Genomic DNA, 21,232 nt, shown 5'->3' with positions numbered 1-21,232 from the left:
GCATCAGAGGCATGCAAAGAATCAATTTGGCTTAATCGACTAGTAACAGATTTGGGAATCAAAGAAGAGATGCCTGTGTTATATTGTGATAGTCAGAGTGCTATACAATTGGCTCGCAATCCAATTTATCACTCAAAGACAAAGCATGTGGATGTGAAGTATCATTTCATCAGGGAAATGCTCGAGGATAAGCAAATTCAGCTTGTCAAAGTTCACACCACAGAAAATCCTGTTGATCTACTTACAAAAGGACTTCCCTCAGAGAGCTTTGCGCATTTTCGCAAGCAGTTAGGTGTAGGGTAGTACATCACTTCTCTACATCTCTTGTATATTAGCTTGTATAGTAGCTTCTCTCACACTTAAAGTACCACATTGGACTTTAAGTGGAAGGTTTTTGGGGTATAAAGCCCAATGTGATCGCCCAGGTAAGTGGGCGGGCCGCCAGGTATGTACACATATTCTTTTGTCAAAACCTAATAAGAACTCACTATGCTCTACACATTACAGTAGAGCGAGTTCACCATATCGTCATGCTCTTCTTCTCGCACTCTCTCTCGCATCTCACTTCCGCTCGTACTCCTTCTTTAGGGAGTGTTCTCACTATGATTATAAGCTAAGGCTTACCCAAACAAACGCCCCCATAAGGTGAAGCTTACACAAAATGCATGTCTAATCAGGGAGTCTATCATGGGTTACATCATCGGGTACTCCATGTGGCTCAAAATATGGAATCTAACGCAAAAATTAGTGTAGGTCTTACCTCCAAACTTTATGGTTTGGGGCAGTGTCTAGACACTTACAATATAGGTCACTATTTCCTTAAGGGAACTTTGTTAGGGCCTCATCTTCTATGCTTTATTTTCTTGCTTTGGGAATCTGGAGGGTTTTGATAATGGTGCACGTATAAGGTGCACATGGTTTTGATTTGTGCTAGGTGCATATACATCATGGAAGCACATTTTTGGTATATGCATGATGATATCAGTGCTTCGACTATGGGGTGGTCTTACCAAAATAGATTGGCAGTGTCTAAGACCCCTTACAATCTCATATATTAGGTATGGCATATGTCGCATACATGGTCTCCCTTCTTTGTAGGATCTTTGGTGACTTGAAATACATACATATCCAGAACTTGAATATTTGAATGCTTGAATACGCATGCTTGAATGTCTTGCGTACTTGGTGTCTTGAGTGCTCTTTGTGGTAGATCGGGGTTTCAATGTTGAATGTAGCACCAACGGGAGGGATTTTGACTTAAGGGTGTAAATCCAAGGGATGGCTCTACTAATGAGCGAATAGACTTTGACATCAAGGCTTGGTGACCACCATAGGTAGGGTGCAATGCCATGGGAAGGTTTACTTAGATAAGCTATGGAGTGCCATGGTAGGCTACCATGGGAACTCATATTTGAATGAAATTGAATAAAACTAAAACAACCTATTTTCCAACCATTGACAAGGTATTGAAGAGCTGCGGCTATCAAGCTAGAGTACTGAGAGTAGTTCAATAGATGGGGCCTGGGCATTTGGTGCGAATGAGCACCAAGGAGTGGAGCCAGATGATGACGAGATGACCCGTCTTTGGAAGGGGCTAATGAGTGATAGTGTGGATCGGCAATTGCAAATGAGCAGCAAGTTGCATCTTATGTGATTAATGGCATGAACTAATAGGAACTAGGTTGCAATGAAGACAAGAAAATGGAGAGTGGAAATCCGAGAAATGAGCAGGAGGTTGCAGGTCAAACAGATCTTGGCGAGCACTGATCGACAAAAGCTTCCAAATGCCAAAAATGGGCAATTGAAATAAGGGTGGGTTCAGACGAGGGCGGCGGCAGCACTCCCGTCACGATAGTACTTCTGCATTGCTTGCTCACAAAGGTCGGCAGCAAGAGTTAATAGCAGCGAGTAGAGCAGCACCTAATCGGCTCGCACCAGGCTGACGACGAATACATGGCCTTCCCGCTCTACTGACTTACAGGCGGAAGTCTACTTCTTCTTTGGGGGGGGGGCTGTTCTGAAGGTGGGTCCGGAAATGCAGACGTCAAGAAGATCCAATGGTTGAGCGCCGTGTACTCTCCACGCCCCTTTGGATTTGCTTGCCTCTGCCCCATCTAAACCCAGCCTAAAAGCTCAGAAGTGGTTCCCACCACTAGACACACACACACACTTTTGAAGGAGCATAAATGGAGTAGGTGTTTTTGTCCTCAAAGCCACACCTAGACAGAGAGTTTCTGCTTCAAAGACACACACACACTTATACATACTTAAGAACTAGAATAAGAAAAAATTTAAAGCATTAACAAGCATTAAAAACCACAAGGATTTCAATTAAGGTGTTGGTGCTCGATGCATGGTCCAAATGTAGCATGGATTGGTGCAATCGAAAGCTATTCCAAGGGGTTATAAGCACAAAAATTTGAACAATTTAAGCAAGCTCATAGTTTCTTTAATGAAAACAAGCAAGAATAGCACAAAGAAAAATTTTAAAAAATAGATCCAATGCAATACTCTAACTAACTCCAATTAGACCAAGAAGAGTAGTGTCTTGAGGAACTAGTCCAAGAACATGCTCAAGGCTTGGCTAATTAAGAATTCATAGAGAGTGTAATTAGTGTTAATGTTACTATGCAATGCAATGGTATGATTGTACAAGGGATGATTCACGTACCAAGATAGAATGGATAACTCGAAGTAGGGTTTTAACACCTATATTAGTTCATAGAACAAAGCCCGCATCCCAACAACTGAACATAAAAATGAAAGTGATGTTGAAAAATATGGATGGATTTGATGACTTAGATAGGGCTAGAAAAAAACAACTTTCTCCCACCCTAGCCAAGGGTTTGAGAATTGTATCCAAGTAATCTTGGTGTGCACAACTCAAAGCCCAAGCCAACTGGTCAAAGAGAAAACAATATTTCCACTCAAAAGTCCAAATGTGGAGGATCCATGGGTATACTTATGCCTAAGTTTTGGAGACTCTCAACATCCTCTAGTGTATGAAGCAAGGCTATACCAAGAGAAAGCTCATTGACCAATTTTATAGATTTTTTTCCGTACTTTGGTCAAATCACTAGCTCTCCCAATGTCATTATAGGTTGGGCTCTATGCAAGAGCAAGGTCACTCAATGAATGAGATGCCAAATGATAAGACTCAAAGAGTGTCTCCTATCAATGTACCAAACACTTTGCAACCTTTGAAAACTTTAACATAAAAAAGTCTTGGAATCAGAAGCAGTGCCAACCCAAGTACACCATAGAGTGGTCCAACCATGGCACTAGTTCTAGCACAAATAGTGTATAGCTAGAGAGCTAGTAAGGGACCCACAAGCTAAAAATTCATTGATGTTTCAGCCCACACTAGTTGAAGTTTGCCCCTTAAACTCTAACAGATGGTAGTGAGGCAAGAGCTAGTTAGCCATGGCAACCATTCATAAACATTTTGCAACTTGTGGTGGGATCATCTAGTTGGAAATTTCTTAGAAAGACCTAGAGACTTGCCAAAAGGTGAGGCCAAAAACAAAGGTAAGATACCATTGACTATTTTGAAGAGATCCCCTCTCATCACTCATCCAACCGGGGTGTGAACTAATTTGTCTTATAGTGCTAACAAGAGTCCAAGCTATAGCTACAAAGTCACCTACAGTGTCCTCAACCAAGGAGAGAATGTTGTAGGCTCTCAAAGACACACAAACATGAACATTGCACTCTAGGTGTCACATCAAAGAAGAAAACTAGGGACAAGAATAAAAGGAATGGAGCTGACACATCAAAGTCTGGCTCCCATCAGCCCATACATCTAGAAATGCTTAACAAATTGCACTCCTTGTGCATCTTGATTTTATTGTCAAACCACCCAAGTGCACTCCCTGCTTTTGACAAGAAATCCTCATACCATAGATAGTGAGCTTAGCATGGCTAGTGACATGAGCATTGGAGGCTCAATCACTATCAATAAAGTTGATGATCCTCTTGTAGCCATGAAAAGTGCATGCAGGCAAGAAGATCCCTCAAAGAGGACCTCCCTAAGAAGCTTTGGGAGTATTCATGTGCTTTGAAGGAAGCTATGCATTTTTCATTCAACAAAAAAGTTGACCGACCAAACTCATACCTTGGTTGAGGAATATCCTCCAAACCTATTCAAGAAAAGCATGTGGATATTATATTTGAATAAAATAAAGGCTCTTAAGAATTCAAATTGAGTGGGTCAAAATATTTAAGCCAAACTTTTAGTAATGATGACATCTAGGACTTTGAGGAGGCACACAGATCCAAGGCTTGACTTAAATTTAAATGCATTTCCCAAGGATGCACAATGATCTCAAGGGCTACCTAGAACAAATGGTCGACCCTCTATGACAAGCCCAAAGGAAACTTTCCCTCTATAGCTCCAAAGCTTGTGAAACGCACAGAGAAGCAAAATTTTATTGAGTTAGATGCCAAAAATGACCTATGCATTGTGCGAACAAGGATTTCAAAGACAATCGAATTGCCCCACCCTTGTCGCACCTTTATTCCTCAAAAGAATACAGTAACTTTGGTGCTACAAAATCAAGTGTGTAAAAACTCTTAAGAGTGTGATAATGATAAAGTGGTGCAATTACTCTAGCCATGCTTCTTGGATACCTAGGAGCGTATAAGGAAAAATCTAAGATAGTGCTTGTGCCTACTCAAAAGAGCTAAAAAGGACACAAATAGCTTGCCAATTCTCATGTAAGATCTAATGAATTGCACCATCCCTTTGGTTAACCTACATAAGCATTAGGAAGAGAATGGGGTATAGGAGGGCCTCTATATTTGGCAGCTTAAGGAAATACTTAAAACTTAATCAAGTTTTGACCAAAGGCTAAAATGGTGGGGTAGATATCTTAGACATGCCTATGAAAAAATACTTTTTTTTCTTGAAGAGTATATGTAGATTTTACTAGATGCGGTTGGAGTCACTCTCCCCTCAAAAATCACTTTTTCAATTTTCAAATATAAAAAGTTTTGTATTCCCTCTTTGTCTTCTCTCTCTTCTTCTTGCTTTCCCACCAAAAGTTTTTCACGCTCTCTTTCTCTTCCCTTAGTTGTGAAAAGTGAAAAGTTGCAATCTTTATCACCACACTCTCTCTCTAAAATGCCTAGAAATCTCTCTCTCCTCTTATTCTCATGCTAGGACACCTTTTCATAAAGTAGCCTATCATATATCATTTTACATATGTAACGTCTCCTTTTAAATTTGCAGCCTCTTTCTCCATATCTACAACACCTCCCTCTAGATTTGCAACCTCTTTCTCCATAGCTACAACATCTCCTATAACCTCTTTTTCCATAGCTCCAACGTCTCCTTCTAGATAAGCAACCTCTTTCTCTCCATAGCTCCAAAATCTCCTTCCTTGATCAAGGTTCCCTACCCCTCTTTTGCTCTCTTCCCAAGCTTGCATCTCTTGTTTGAGTTCTGTAACCTCTTTCTTGATGTGCAACATCAAGTTCTCTACTCCAATTTCCTATCCCTTTTCAGATTTGTTTCTACACATTTGTTGCAACATCTCTCTCTCTCTCTCTCTCTCTCTCTCTCTCTCTCTCTCTCTCTCTCTCTCTCTCTCGGAACTATGCTCTATGCAAGTACTTTCTAGTAGGATTGCACTTACTCATAGCTACCAAAGGATTACAATGGAGTAGAGTTCTTCTTTACATGGTTCCAATGCAGTGGAATGTAAGGGGTGTTTGTAAGGCTTATCAAAGGTCACACAATTTCAATGTTGGTAAAGGATCCTTGGGTAAGTGCCAATTCCTACAAAGTGTGTGTGGTTAGTGTATATTTTCCATGAACAACTTATTGGAGATTTTTTCCTTTGAAATTAGGAAGATTATTTGTTAATCACCTATTCTTTGAGCAGATTATATGTATTCAACAACATTGGAAACTCATACTAGTACCTCCAAAAGAGTCATTTGTAAGCTGCTAATCAACGGCTTGGGAAACTTGATTCCAATAAATTTCATCAATGTAAGCCATAAGTATCAATTGACTTAAATTAACAATGCTCAAATACTTGCTCTTGGAAGAGGTAAAGTGAATGTTCATATTGAATCTATAGCATAGCTATTTGGCACTAAAATTTAGCTATGGATTTAGGAGGTTCCATTGTATTTCTCTTTTTTTACTGTACATTTTTGTGTTCATGTTTAACTTGCAAAAGGTGCATTGCAGAAGACAATAGTGTGGAATTTCATGGGCATTATGCATACAATATTCGAATGCTCAAGCCCTAGGGGAGGTATCATCAACAATCACATTGTACTTGTTGCAAACCACTATTCATAAAACCCCTTATCTGTGAAATTTTTCACCAATAGAAGGGACCCTCGACAAAATTAGAATTGAAAAGAAGCATCATGCACACGGCCACAAAAACAACAATAAAAATTTCCATACATGTGAATTTTGAACGGTCCATATCTCCCAAACAACTCCAAATTTAAATGGGACTGTATCACATGAAATTGTTCGTCTTTTCATGCTCTCCAATAGTCGTGTGATGCAAAAAAAATCAGATCTTTCTCGGATTCTCTACAAATTATTCTGCAAGTTGGAAATTTCTAAAAAAAATGACGTAAAACAACATAGCATAACTTGTCAGAGAGAATCCATGCAAGTTGGCTGGCAGGTGAAGGTGGAAATTGAAAAAACTTGCTTTATGATGCATGTTTCAGCAACGTTTTGAATGCATGTATTTGATCAATGTGATAAAAAAATTGAGGTACACCACAGGCAGATTCATGGGAACTGGCCCTTCCATAGAAGCAATGATGGCCAATTCCAAACGCAAAGAATCTTCAAATCCCACTCATATTGCAAGTACATTGAAAGGCTTGGTTGTTGGGAGTCCTTTGTATGAAGAGCCTCTCATGGAAGGTGAATAAGAGACTATGCAACGGAAGAAGAAAGCAAGTGCAGCCAATACAAGTGCACGTAAACATGGATATGTAATGGAAGCAAGGCAACATAAAACCATAGGAGACCACCGAGTATACAATTTGATAGAGAGGATAATCCTGAGATATCTGTCACTGACAATAAGACAAGAGATAGCACTCCAATGAAGCAAGGAGAAAATTTAGCAAGAGGTATTCAAGAGGTCAGAGTTGCACGTGAAGAATGGGATTTACAAACGATGACAACCAATTTCCTGAGGAAATGTTTTGGTAGGGAAGGGAAGAAAATTTGTAGTAACAAATTACAGAGCCGTCACGGGGGATTGGTTGCACCATGTTTTTGGTCTGAGAGAACTTTTAAAGACAAGATGATTGCGCAGTGGATATGGTTCTGTAATCATGACGTAAGCCACACACAAAAAGTGCAGAGACGAGTAAAATTCTTACTTGACCTTTCTACATTTTGGAGAGTGGATATTGAAACCAACTTATCAAGGGAAAAGAGTGACAGCTTAGTGCGAAGTGGTTTTCAATTTACAGATCTGCAACACCAATACCAAAAACGAAAAATGTGTATGCTACTCTTACACTGGGAGGCTGTAGTAGGAGGAAGCATAAGTGGAGACATGGTATCTCCAAAGAAGCGCAAAAGAGATTGGAGTCAATCGCAAGTATGGTTGCAACATTCTTGGAAAAGAAACTGGAAAGTGAAAAGCCGTGGGATTCTCTTGAGTCTTGACTCGTGAGGCCTCCACTTTGTCAAGGTTTGCAGTGTGCACCTTGCAAGTTTGCAGAATCCAGATGGGCAGAGTGAAGCGTCCCGAATGGCAGTATGTAGAACAATCAAAGCCTCAAAAGAAAGGGAAATTTACATGTAAATGCAAGTATTGTGGGCATCCTTGGGACGGCGGTCCCTCCCGTATTCGTGCGCATTTATTGTCCCTCTCTGGCTATGGTGTAGGCCCATGTGACAGTGTACCAGAGGACATCAAAGAGGTGGTCACAAGATTGCATGTAGATGTGCAGAATGATGGGAAGGACCCAAATGCATTTGTACATGCCTTGGTGGATGATTTGGGAGGTAATGCCTCTCTATCTCAAGGAGGTGCCTCAGGCTCAATGAGTACACATGCATCAGAGAGTGCTCATGTAAGTGCCACTGGGACTTCGGCTTCCAAATCAAATGTGGAGTCCTCGAGCAAGAAGAGGAAGTTTGCACAAGGGCCTTTGGCAAGTGCATTTAACTTGCAAGCACGCAAGCAAGCAGATCAAGCCTTGCGCAAGTTTTTTTATGCAGAGGACATTCCTGAATAGAAAGTGCGGAGTCCTTTCTTTTTGGAAATGGTCGAGGCAATTGGACAAGTTGGTCCATCTTATGTGCCTCCCACATACAATGCTTTGCGCACCATAGAGCTAAATGATGAGGTCAAATGCATTGGTCATGAGATCATGGGTGTGCGCGAGAAATGGAAAAAACATGGATGCACAATTGTATGTGATGGATGGTCTGACACTAGACGCAAGTCTATCATTAACTTTCTTGCATGCTCTATACATGGTTCTGTGTTTCTGAAATCTGTGAACACATCTGGGAAGACAAAGACATCAGAATTTATTTTCAAGCAGCTTAAGGATGTGATTATTGGGGTAGGACTCTCCAATGTTGTGCAGGTATGCATGGACAATGCAACTAATTGTGTTGGACCAGGAAAATGGTGGAAGAGAAATGGAAAAAAAAAAATTCACGAGATGTGCATGCCATTGCTTGAACCTCTTGTTTGAGGATATTGGGAAGCTCCCTTGGATTGCAAAAATTCTTGAAGATGCAACAAAGGTTGTCACATTTGTCACAAGGAAGTCCACTGTCTTGGCATTGTTTCAAATGCTTAGCAAGAAGGAATTGTTGAAGCCATCGGCCACTCGATTTGCCTACTACTTCATCATGTTGGCTGGTCTTGTGGATGAGAGATGTATGCAAGGTGTGCATAGGCTTATGATTGATGCAAAATTTGTGAAAATGAAGGCATCCAGGACTGCAAAGGCCATAGTGGTCTCGAACATTGTGTTTAATGCATCCTTTTGGCAAGAGGCCAAGTTGATTTTGAAGATTCGTGCTCCCATCTTGAAGATACTTCGTTTGGCTGATAGGGAAGGAGCCACCATGGGGCTTGTGTATGAGCTTACGGATTGCATGGTTGAGCAAATTCAAAACATGCAAGGTATTGATGCGGCAAGGATGCAAGAGATCAAGGACCTATGCGTTGATAGATGGAATATGATGCACACACCATTGCATGTTGTGGGATACTTGTTGCATCCTATATGGCGAGGAAGAGGGCAATTTAACAATAGTGAGGTTCATGACAGGTGGATAACATTTTTGGACAGGTATACCAAGGGTGATTTGACCATGCACGGTACCCTCATTGATGAGTTGGACACTTTCCTCACTGAAAGAAAGTCATTTGCTCATCCTATTGCAAAGGATCCAAAGAGAATGCAAGAGGGTGTAAAATGGTGGGAGACTTTTGGGGCTTGCACGCCCACATTGCAAACTCTTGCACTTAAGGTGCTTTCTCAAGGGACATGTGCCTCTCCATGTGAGAGAAATTGGAGCACCTTCTCTCTCATTCACACCAAGAGAAGAAATAGGCTACTTCCTACTCATACCGAGAAGCTTGTCTACATACACACCAACTTGAGGCTCTTATGCAAGATCAAAGGGCGCCGCTATGAGAGAATGGAGGTGACATTGGAGATTCTTAACAAAGAGAAGGATGAGGAGCGCTTGCCTGAGTTGCAGGAGATTCAGGAGGCTATTGCATAGAGCACTGATGATGTTATGGAGTCTCTTCCAATTAGCACGCCCAGTGATATTGGGACTTCATGCTCCGTTGTTGAGGATGAGGCTTGGGATGAGGATGAGGATGAGGATGAGGGTGATGATGAGGAGGTGGCCTTTGATGAGAGTTAGAGCTCATTATTTTGCTCTAGCCTCGGTCCTTACTCCTCTTAGCTCTACTTATGTTTTGGATTCACTATTTAGCATCGAGCGGCTGGACTCCACCCTCTAGGCTCTATTTATGTTTTGTCATTTGAATTTTGGAGTACTCAGTATACAGTCTTGTTGGTTTTGGAGTACTCCACCCTCTAGGCTCTATTTATGTTTTGTCATTTGAATTTTGGAGTACTCGGTATACAGTCTTGTTGGTTTTGGAGGCTCCATGTTTTGCCATCTCCTGCTTTGCTGTAGCCTCTAGTACGATCATGATTCATTGATGTATCTATTGATTAGAGATCTTGATCTGTTTCTCGGCTCCCGAATCCTTGATTTAGCTAGATTCTACATTTTCTATGATGTTTTAATGCATTATGTGGCTTTGGGCTGCTCTCTAAAGTCTAGTGTTTTAAATTTAATTGCTATTTGTTATGATATATATATATATACACTAATTTTTTAGTGTCGTATGGTATTCCACGTATGGAATCTTTGGGGGGTCTGAATCGGGCTTATATCGGGCTTCCATACCCGCCCGAGTGAGACGCATGGTTGCCGCATGAAAAAACTATGCATACCATCATTAACTTGACACTAGAAGAAGAGGAAAGGAGACGTGTGTGTGCCTTACACGTGCGGATCTGTGGCCTCAAAGACCAAGATAATATTGATGAAGATGTGAAAGAACTCATGAATATGATGGGGTTCAATGAGCCAACGCATACGAGGGCTTGGAGAGTGGGCAATAAGAAAGTGGAAGCAAGGGGGAAAACCTCAAAGAAATGGGCACACATCCTTTGTTCCCCCTCCATGGAAGCGAAGAAGAGACTTTTTGAAGAAGAGACCAACTCTTAAGAAGACGGGCATCTTTCTTGGAGATGACCTTACTCTCTCGCAGATTGCTCATATGCAAGAGGTAATGCCGGATATTAGAGCTGCAAGGGAAAAGGGAAAGATTGCTTTTTATCAAGATGGAAGGGTGGTGATATCGGAGCAATGCTCTGCATGAGGGTGCGAGGCCTATGGGACCACACTAAAAATGGCAGCATGGAATTGTAATGAGCCGCATCATCTTGATATAGGGGCATTTGAGGATAGATTTACGGGGAGAAATATTGTCTTTTACTCAGAGACGCACCAGACACCGAGATAGCTTATGCCACATGTGACTAGATATAGGTAAGAGACTTCTTGTCGAGCAGAGAAGAGATCAGAGCACAAAGGCAGAGGATCAAGAGGAGTAGGTGTTCTATTTAGAGAGGAGTTACAACTGCTTGTAACGTACATGTGGGTGATATTAAGGGTTAAGACAGGCAGATTCTTGTACATTGCTATATGTTACTTTGTCCCTATCACATCAATGTATACCACACCTAGAGGAAAGTCCCCTTTCTTGATATTAGACGAGGACATACGGGAGTTTTCCAAAGATGGTGACATCATTCTTTTGGGAGACTTTTATGCCCGCACGAGAAAACATCAGACAATTGTTTATGATACCTTAAACAAGATACTGAGAGAGCTAGGTACTAGTAATATGGGGCTCGATAGACGCTCACAAGATAAGTACACTGGGAAATAGGGGGCTCATATGGATTGGCCATACTTAGTGGCCAACAGCGATTTCTTGCATCAAATGGGTTTACTTGCTTTTCGCATAGGCATGGGGCACGCATAGCGGACTATGTCATGGCACAGTCGAGCTTCCCATGCATTCAAGATCTCATAGTAGGACCCATACCAGTGGGTAGAGCGGTGGACCATGCTCTCTTGACAATTTCAGTCTCCTTTAAATACAGTACAGCCCAGGTGTTAGGAGGGAGGCTATACATTTACACGAGAGACTGACTTTTTTTATACAGAGGAGATCTATGGTTGTCTATATATAGCAGCCAGGCCAAGACTCTCAATGGAGGAGATCACCACTCTACTGATCGAGACACCATTGCATGATGCAACAACAGAGGCATATCCACACACTCAGCCTAACCACAGACGACGTTCTGGGAGCATGCCTCAGAATTGTTAGTATGACGAGGTGTAGAGAGATGAGAGTACAGCTTCAAAGAGATCTTCTACTAGGGATCACCAATCACAGATAGTCTTGGATAGCCTTCTCGAGCCATGTGCGACGAAACAAGCTCACATGGAGCGAGACATATACCAGTTGTTCTTGAGTAGAGACTGGGGAGAGATATGGCGTCTCTTCCATGACCACTCCCCTCCCCCTGTGATTAGTTCCCCTAATGTGTGGGGTCAATATGCAATATCCTTATAAACGGTCCCTAGACAGACACCCCTTCCAAATCCTCTTGAGTCATGCTCATCTACAAGTACCTTCTTTACCACTAAGATGGTAAACACGGTCATTGATAGAATAAAAACCGGGAGGACATATGATCATGACGGTCTAGTGGCAGAGCACTTTATACATGCTAGAGATATGCTGATAGAGATTCTTGCAGTTTTGCTCAATCGTGTCATGTCACACAGTGCACCATTTGTCAAAAGGTAAAATCCCCTAGGGATAGGTAGCAAGGTCTCTTGATGTTGTTTCCTATTCTCGAAGGACCTTTTCAAGATATCTCTATGGATTTCGTGACTAATCTTCCACCTAGTTTGCATGCAAAGAACACACAATGCTTAACAATTGTTGATCGTTTCATCAAATTTTGCATATTAATTCCTTGTAAGGCCACAATTACCGCACAAGATGTAGCATGGTTGTTCATTAAGCATTGGTACCCCCTTTGTGGTTTGCCAAAGTCAATCATATCGGATAGGGATGTTACATTCACGTCAAATTTTTGGCGAGCTCTCTCTGAAAATTTTGCACAAAGTTAAATTTCTCCTTTGCTTTTCATCCACAATCAGATGGTCAAAAAAAAATCTACAATCGATTGGCTTCTGATGTTCTAAAATCTCATGTGCATGATCAACAGACTCATTGGGAGCACTATCTCCCATTAGTCCAAGCAATTTTGAATGACTCTTATTCCTCTACCATTGATAGAACTCCGTATGAGGCAACATTTGGCCGTCCGTTCCAATCTCTTTTGATTCGTTCAATCAGTCAATTTCCTGATACCAATGCTAAAAGTCAGACATTGGATGAGATTACTGACGAGTGTGAAGCTTCGGCTAAGCAAAGCTCACGATTCTTATTCACTGCAGGCTAATAAGCATCATCAGGATGTTTCTATCAAGGAAGGAGATTGGGTCTATTTGAGAATCATGAAGCAACGCCTTAAGCAAGTCGAGACGAAGTGTCCTAAGTTGTCTTTCGGAATGTATGGTCCATTTCCGGTCATTAAAAAGATAAATGATGTCTCTTTGAAACTACAATTACCTAACTCATGGTCAATGCACAACGTTTTCCATGTTTCGTGGTTGAAGGTGTTTCAGGGTACACCTCCAAAGGACATTTTTAAAGAAGAAATCATAGATGAAGCCGAAGTTATGGAACCGGAGCAAGTTTTGTTGCATCGGTTTCGCCATGGCTCAATGAAACAAGTGCGGCAGGACTTCTTGAAGTTCAAAGATCGAGGAACCCACGAAGCCATGTGGGTGGACGAAGACTTCTTCAAAGACTACCTGTAAGGTGCAACGGAAGTGAATGTTGAACTTTGCTCAAGATGAGTGCTCCGAACTGTGCTCAAGGGTCCCTTTTACTTAGGGAAGGGAGAGCCTTCCGTTCCTTTAGTGAGAGAGTGCAACCGACACAAACAAAGTGATGAACATTGTGAATGAAGGTGTTGAGATTGAGAGATAGAGAGAGAATAATACGACACCAGAATGTTTTCAAACCCTCCTCCGAAGGCCCCACTCTCTATGGAAAGAGCGGTCTACTATTGATTGCACAAATCTCTACAATGCTATGGACTTGCCAACGATGTCCACGACGATGAAGACGACGACGACGAGACGGGCTGAAGTCTGAAAATGCTAAGGGCTAAAATCTGCAAATCTTTATCTGTTGAATTCTGACTCTATGTCGGTCACGATGTCAATGACGATGGTACGACGACACCACGCTGAAAACGCAAATGCTGAAATCTGCGTTTTCCGGGCTGAAACTGCAAACTTCGATGGATCTGACCGTGCGGCGAGGATCTGCTACGGGAAGGTGAGATTTGCGAGGTTTAGGACTTCTTCTGCGGGTTCTAACTGCTGAAAACTAAAAACGCTGGTCTATGGGCTGATTCTGTCGCGAAGATTTGCAAAAATGTTGAGGTGTCAAGCTTATGCAAAAACGCTAGGGCTGATTTGGGCTCTACTGTGGAAATCTGCTAACACTAGGGAGTTTATTGTGTCTTACTGTGGATCTGTTGTGCCTTGCTGTAGATCTGCTGATCTGCAGTGCAAACACGCCAGGGGCTGAATTGCATGCAAAAACGTTGGGCCTTCTGATGGCTAAAAACGCTAGGTTTACCGCCGGTGGGGGATCTTGTTGAGAAGGTGCCTGTTGAACGCGAAGTTCCTACTGCCTCTTCTGCCAGAAGGTGCTAGCGCTAGGTTTGCTTATATACTTGGCTACTGAATTTGCCCTACGTAATTCCCAACAAAAGTCACTTAAAAATATTAATTGAAAAATGTTAAAAATAGGGAAAATAGGTTTAATGCACTGGAAAATGCTCCTGATGGATTCTGATGGTACTGCTAATGATCATGCTGTGTGCAACCAGAGGATATGCATCTAATCTAAGTGTCTGGACATGCACGATCTGCGAACAAACTCACAAAAGTGCCAGATCACTTCCTAAGCTAGACTGACTAAACTGAACCACCCATGTCATGAAGTAGCTTGTCTACGTACACATAGGGTTAGATGTGTCACGTGACACTACCCAGAGTTGTTGGTCGACTACAAGGAAGCCATGCAGCTCGGTACCAGTACCTCACTTTAGGAGGGGATGTCACGTGCACATCTAACCCTATGTGCATGTGGACAAGCTTACTCCCAGTTCTAGGGTTTAGGACATCCTAAGAAGTGTTTTGGCACCTTTGTGAGCTTGTGCACAGGCCGTGCATGTCTAGGCACTTAAGAGTAGTTGCATACCCTTTGATTGCACAACCTAGTAGAACCCACCATGGGCATTTTCCAACGCATGAACCGGTCCTTGCATTGCAAATAGGCCAGGCTTTTTTAGATTAACTTGGGAGTTAGTTTGCGCAGACTACTAGTTCTTGTGGTTCTTTGTACAGCGGACAGGGTAGACAGTCTATTTGGTTTCTTTCTACAGCACCCTATTTCTCTCTTGCAGAGCTTGGGAGCAGGATCTTCCTTTGATCTTGTCGTATTAGCTGCAATCTCAGTATTGATGTGTGTTTCCATTCTACTAGATGTTTGTTCTGATGAGCATGTGACATCTCCCCCTTTTCAAGGTGAGATACTGGTATCGAGCTGTATGGTCGAGAGTGCACGCCAACAACTCCTGGAATCCTGCGAAGTGCTCCTCGCGAGCCCACTCTGCTGCGTGGATCAAGCGATACTTGAACTTCATGAAAGTCTGAAATGATTGCTTCTTTGGGCCACACCAAACGCGACATAGAATGAATTGTTGCAGCTCCAAAGCTTCAACTTCGTCTATGGTCGTGGTCCATCTTCTTCAAGAATCTCCGAGGAGGAATGAAATCACTTGACACACAAAACCATAAACATATCCATTCCATGTAGAGTGACTGGAAAAATACTATTCACCCTAAATGATTGTGCATGCAATGCAAATGAACAAAGTGACAGAGTGTCAAACCGTTCACCAAACACACGCAAAAAGCGAGATCGAATCTTGACTTTTCGACCTAACCCTATCAATTGTGGCAAATCACAACGGAATTGCCAATGCTGGATGGACAATCGTGCGCGTGATGCCAAGGAATAAACATGGAAAATCGACTGACAAAACAGACAATCGGGAGACAGTGTGAATTCCTTGAATCTAAAATCTTTATGTTTCCTAGAGTGATCTGCATACATCCATGCGCATCCGTGAGTGAATCATATCCATCGTGCAATATGGCATGCCTGTGAAAAGGGAACACTTTGAGACGGTGACAAAAATACAAGAGACCGTCACGAATAAGAAACTCGAACAATGTGTGTTGACTAATCATGCGAAGACAAAATACTTCCTGAATAGTTTTCATGGACCTCGACTCGAGAGCCAAGATCGGTCGTGCATGACTGGTCACATTTGTAATGAGGTTAGCTTCACTAGAAACATCATCATCCAAACCATCATCCTTGCAAACAATCACATCTCTATCATGCAAAAAATGTGTGTCATGCTTCAGAGGAGACATGACAGCAAGAGAGTTCTTTTCATGTAATGACTCATGCTTTTCTAAACTATGGGACGTGTACCAAGAGAAACAAAGTCTTAACCTCTTTCGAATCATGAAAGTGAGAGACTAATGGCACAAATGGAATGTTCTTGTCACAGCGAAGGACCATGGAAGTTTCTCCTTCAACTGTGAGAGAGAGAGTGTTTTCTTTCTAATCAATGCGTGGATTATAACCTTTAAACCACTTAATGTCAAAAATCAAATCACATCCATTGAGAGGAGAAACAACAAAACAACGACGAAAATCGACATTTTGGACTAACAGTGTCACATCAAGACATTCATGCGTGAACAAAGAGTGCATGCCAGGAGCAAATCCAAAGATCTCAATGGGATCCATGGGGAGAGCTTCTAAACGTGCGTTCTTCATGAGAGAGTCACTAATCACATCATGCATACTACCTGAATCAAATAAGATCACAATGTGTGTACTATTTACATGACCATAATACATCATGAGGGACTCATGTACATGATCATGAGAAACTTCAAACACATTAGTGTGCTCACTAAGTGCATTCACAGAAGATGTGGATTCTGTGCGTTCTTTTGTGAGTTCTTTAGGGTCTTCTTTATTAGGACAATCACGTTTTATGTGACCTTTAGTGTGACACTCAAAACATCTTTTGTCTCGTGCCATATTCGGCTCGTTCTTCAAGAGTTCACCAACCTCCTAAAAATCCTAGAGCAGAATTTTCATCAGGCGTCAACTTAGGGGTGTCCTAAGTTTTAGCCTTTCCTTTATCATCATTGTGAGACTTATGTGCTCTAGGTGTAGAAGAAGATTGAGAAGAAGAATTGCCATCATGCCAATGGTCTTACCGTGCTTACCATTTGGTTGGTCTTGAGAAGTACTCAACTTGTTCTCCTTTGGCTTTCCTTTCTTGTGCTTCATCTCTTGTGCTAAGGCAATTTTGACGGCATCATTGTAGTCCTTACGACAGAGAACTTGCACATCGAACTTGATGTACTCGTCTAACCCAAAGAGGAAAGCCTCATTGCGATCCTCATCTGACTTACACAATTGAACGCCAATCTGCGAAATACGGTTAGAAAAATACATAACATGGAATCCATTTTGCTTAAGACCACGCCAGTCTTCCTTTAACCTCCTTTAACCGATCTGGTAGCATGAAGCGAGCCTTGAGCTGTCTTGGAAGTCGACCCAACTGAAAGAGAGTGATACGCCTTCCCTGGCATGCTCAAGATGCTCAACCATCTGTGACTCTTGCCAAGCTTGATACCAATCAATGGCATCACCGACTAGGTACATGGTAGCAGTCAAAACTTTAATGTTACTTGTTTTCTTGATAGTCGCAAAGTAATCATTAAATTGATGCAACCAAGTATGAATCAAAGAAGCATCCATCTTACCATCGTACTTACTAAATGTCAACTTCTCAGTGACTAGATTTTTGGAATCTTCGTCTCTACCTGTGCTACTTGATGACTCGCCGACCTCTTTGATTGGTTCGGACTTCGAGGAGCGTACCTGTAGGACCAACTCCTTCATGCGTTGGTCTCTCTGCACCTCTCGCTCTAACTCCAAAGCCGCTCGCTTTTCTTCGGCCGCTATGCGTTGAGCCTCACGTGCTTGCTCACGCTTGAGCTCCATAGTTTGTCCTTCGTTCTTCGGTCGCTATGCGTTGAGCTTCGCGTGCTTGCTCACGCTCAAGCTCCATAGCTACCCTTCTTTCTTCACGGTCACGATCCATGGCGACGTGTTGCGCCTCTTGTTGTAGCATCATGTCCATCATCCACTTGACCAAAGCCTCCATAGGATTTGGTTCAATCCGTGGCATAGATGGAGATGGGGGAAGATCGGGAAACAATCCTCCTGGTGTAGAAACTTCTTTTTCTCCAACTCCACTCTCATCACCTTCACGCAAGTATCCATGCCGCTTTGAGTGATGACCATGCATTGAGTTCTTGGGTTCTGAAGGTTCTTGAGGTCTTGAGGTTCTTCAGTTCTTGAGGTTCTTGGCTTGCAATCTGCGTCTAAGAAGGCTTTTCTCTTACCCAAGCTCGACTCTTTCCTGCGGGTGCACCACTTGGCAGTCTTGTGCTCACACCAAGGTTGCTTTTTCCCACCTCATGTTGATTGGCCTACCGCCAAGTGCAAGGTCCGCTCTCAATGAGTCGAAAAGAGGAACGAGGGGAGACTGGACAAGCCCTTCTTTCTTGGGTTACTTGCCACTCTCCAAAAACACAGATTAGGGATCAACACATCCAAGTGGTCTTGGGTTACGTATGATCAAAACAAGCAAAAAATTATTGTGGTTTTTCCCTTGAGTGATAATACCAAACACTTCCAAAGAGCTGAGCTCTGGTACTTTTTGGGTTGACAGGTGCCGTGGGTACATTCAACAGTCTCATGGTAGGTCATTTTGGTGATATGATCGGCGTGTGTGATTATCTTTTTTTATGACATTCTTATATTCTCTACATCATGGGAACAGCACGAAAAGGATGTAGAAAAGGTTTTAGCCCGTTTGGATGAATGTCAGTTGTACACTGCAGCTAAGAAGTCTGATTTTTTTCTAGCTGAAGTTACTTATCTAGGTTATATCATTTCTGCAGAGGGTGTCAAGCTACATCTCGCAAAGGTAGAACAGGTTTGTAATTGGAATTTGCCCAAAATTGCATATGATGTGCGTACGTTTCTAGGTCTATGTCAGGCATATAGTTCGCACATAGAGAATTTTGCACGCATTGTCGCACCTCGAAAGATGTTTTCAAAGGGGTGAAAACTCGCCGTCAGTGCGTTGTTTTGCCCGAGGCAGCCATTGAGGCTTTTGACACTCTCAAGGTTGCGGTGAAGCACCGTGTCTCATTCTTGCCTTTTGGGATGGCCCCTTTGAGGTATGGACGGATGCAAGCAATGTCACCATAGGAGCCGTGCTTCAACAACATGGCCGTCCAGTTGCATTTCTCAGTCGGAAGTTAAATAGTGCAGAAAAGAACTATTCAGTTTATGATAAGGAACTTCTTTCTGTTATTCACTCTCTCAAGCATTGGAAACATTTCTTTATGGTAGAGAGTTTACAGTACACACTAATCATCAAGCCCTCAAGTAGCTCCAGTCTATGCCTAGTGCGCATTGGAGTGATCACCAAGCAAGGTGGTCTCAGTTTTTTGAGCAATTTGGTGGTTTGATTGAATATGTTCTTGGAAAAGCTAACCCAGTTGCAAATGCGTTGAGTCGCAAAGGACATATCTTGGCTTTTGAGTCAAGCTCCACAGTGCTATTCAGGGTATCTCTTTCGACAGCATGAAGAATCAATACGCAAATTCCGAGTTTGGTAAGCAATGGTTGTAGGCTCTTGCTTCCCAAGGACCCAGCAACTATATCATTCGTGAAGGTTTGTTGTATTTTCGATGTTCGTCACCGTCTATGTATGTTGCCCTCTCTCAACCAGCCATATTGTACAATACTCATGACTCTCTCACAGGTGGGCACAAGGGAATGAACACCACTTTGGAAAAAATAGAAAGATCCTTTTATTGGCCTAAAATGTAAAAAGATGTGTTTAATTATGTCACACAGCGCACCATTTGTCAAAAGGTAAAAGCCCCTAAGAAAAGGCAACAAGGTCTCTTGATGTCGTTGCCTATTCTCGAAGGACCTTTTCAAGATATCTCTATGGATTTCATGATTAATCTTTCACCTAGTCTTAACAATTGTTGATCGTTTCAGCAAATTTTGAATGTTAATTCCTTGTAAGGCCATAGTTACCGCACAAGATGTAGCACGGTTGTTCATTAAGCATTGGTACCCCCTCTGTGGTTTGCCAAAGTCAATCATATCAGATAGGGATATTAAGTTCACGTCAAATTTTTGGCGAGCTCTCTGTGAAAATTTTGACACAAAGTTAAATTTTTCCTTTGCTTTTCATCCACAGTCAGATAGTCAAACAAAAATCTATAATCAATTGGCTTTTGATGTTCTAAATCTTATGTGCATGATCAGCAGTCTCACTGGGAGCCCTATCTCCCAGTAGTCCAAGCAATTTTGAATGACTTGTTCCATCAGTCAGTTGCCTGATGCCAATGTTAAAAGTCAGTCATTGGATAAGATTACTAAGAGTGTGAAGCTTCGGCTAAGCAAGACTCGGGAGTCTTATTCATGGCAAGCTAATAAGCATCGTCCGGATGTTTCTATCAAGGAAGGAGATTGGGTCTATTTGAGAATCATGAAGCAACGTCTTAAGCAAGTCGAGAAGAAGTATCCTAAGTTTTCTTTCAGAATGTATGGTCTATTTCCGGTCATTAAAAAGATAAATGATGTCTCTTTGAAACTACAGTTACCTAACTCATGGTCAATGCACAACGTTTTCCATGTTCCGTGGTTGAAAGTGTTTCAAGGTACACCTCCAAAGGCCATTTCTGAAGAAGAAGAACCAGAAATCATAGATGAAGCCGAAGTATGAAGCCGGAGCAAGTTTTGTTGCATCGGTTTCGCCATGGCTCAAAGAAACAAGTCCGACAGGACTTCTTAAAGTTCAAAGATCAAGGAACCCATGAAACCGTGTGGGTGGACGAAGACTTCTTCAAAGACTACCCAGAGTTGTTGGTCGACTACAAGGAAACCATGCAACTCGATATTAGTACCTCACTTTAAGAAGGAGAGGATGTCACGTGCACATCTAACCCTATGTGCATGGGGACAAGCTTACTCCCATTTCTATATATACCTTCATAAGTTGAGAATAGTTTGAACTCACGAATTATAAGAGGGAATAAAGCACTCATAAAACTATAAAAGCAAGGGACCAAGAAAAGAAAAGAAAAACAAAAACGAACAAACTAAATCACTTTGTTTGCTACGAAACAAAACTAGATAAAACAAAACATTTCTAGTTTAGGACAACCTAAGAAGTGTTTTGGCACCTTTGTGAGCCTCTGCGCAAGCCGTGCATGTCTAGGCACTCGAGTAGTTGCATACCCTCTGATTGAACAACCTAG

General features: G+C 42.1%; 1 protein-coding gene across 1 annotated transcript; it reads left to right on the top strand.

Annotated features, from left to right (window-relative positions):
* Window positions 1-8,265: 8,265 nt before the first annotated feature.
* Window positions 8,266-9,751, top strand: LOC147458921 (uncharacterized). Its single transcript, XM_086511519.1, has 2 exons — window positions 8,266-8,595; window positions 8,708-9,751. Exons 1-2 carry the CDS (start codon window positions 8,266-8,268, stop codon window positions 9,749-9,751), a joined length of 1,374 nt encoding a protein of 457 aa, XP_086367645.1.
* Window positions 9,752-21,232: the final 11,481 nt, after the last annotated feature.

This window comes from Adiantum capillus-veneris, chromosome 4, assembly GCF_014529385.1.
Source record: "Adiantum capillus-veneris isolate H3 chromosome 4, ASM1452938v2, whole genome shotgun sequence".
Classification (NCBI taxonomy): Eukaryota; Viridiplantae; Streptophyta; class Polypodiopsida; order Polypodiales; family Pteridaceae; genus Adiantum; species Adiantum capillus-veneris.
The sequence above is the reverse complement of the archived record's forward strand: the minus strand, read 5'-3'. Positions and strand labels throughout refer to the sequence as shown.

Excerpts from the sequence above, each read along its gene's own strand:
- LOC147458921 (XM_086511519.1), top strand. The coding sequence starts at position 8,266 with ATGGTCGAGGCAATTGGACAAGTTGGTCCATCTTATGTGCCTCCCACA. Across the intron at positions 8,596-8,707 it reads GACTCTCCAATGTTGTGCAG|GATATTGGGAAGCTCCCTTG; the intron begins GTATGCATGGAC and ends CTCTTGTTTGAG.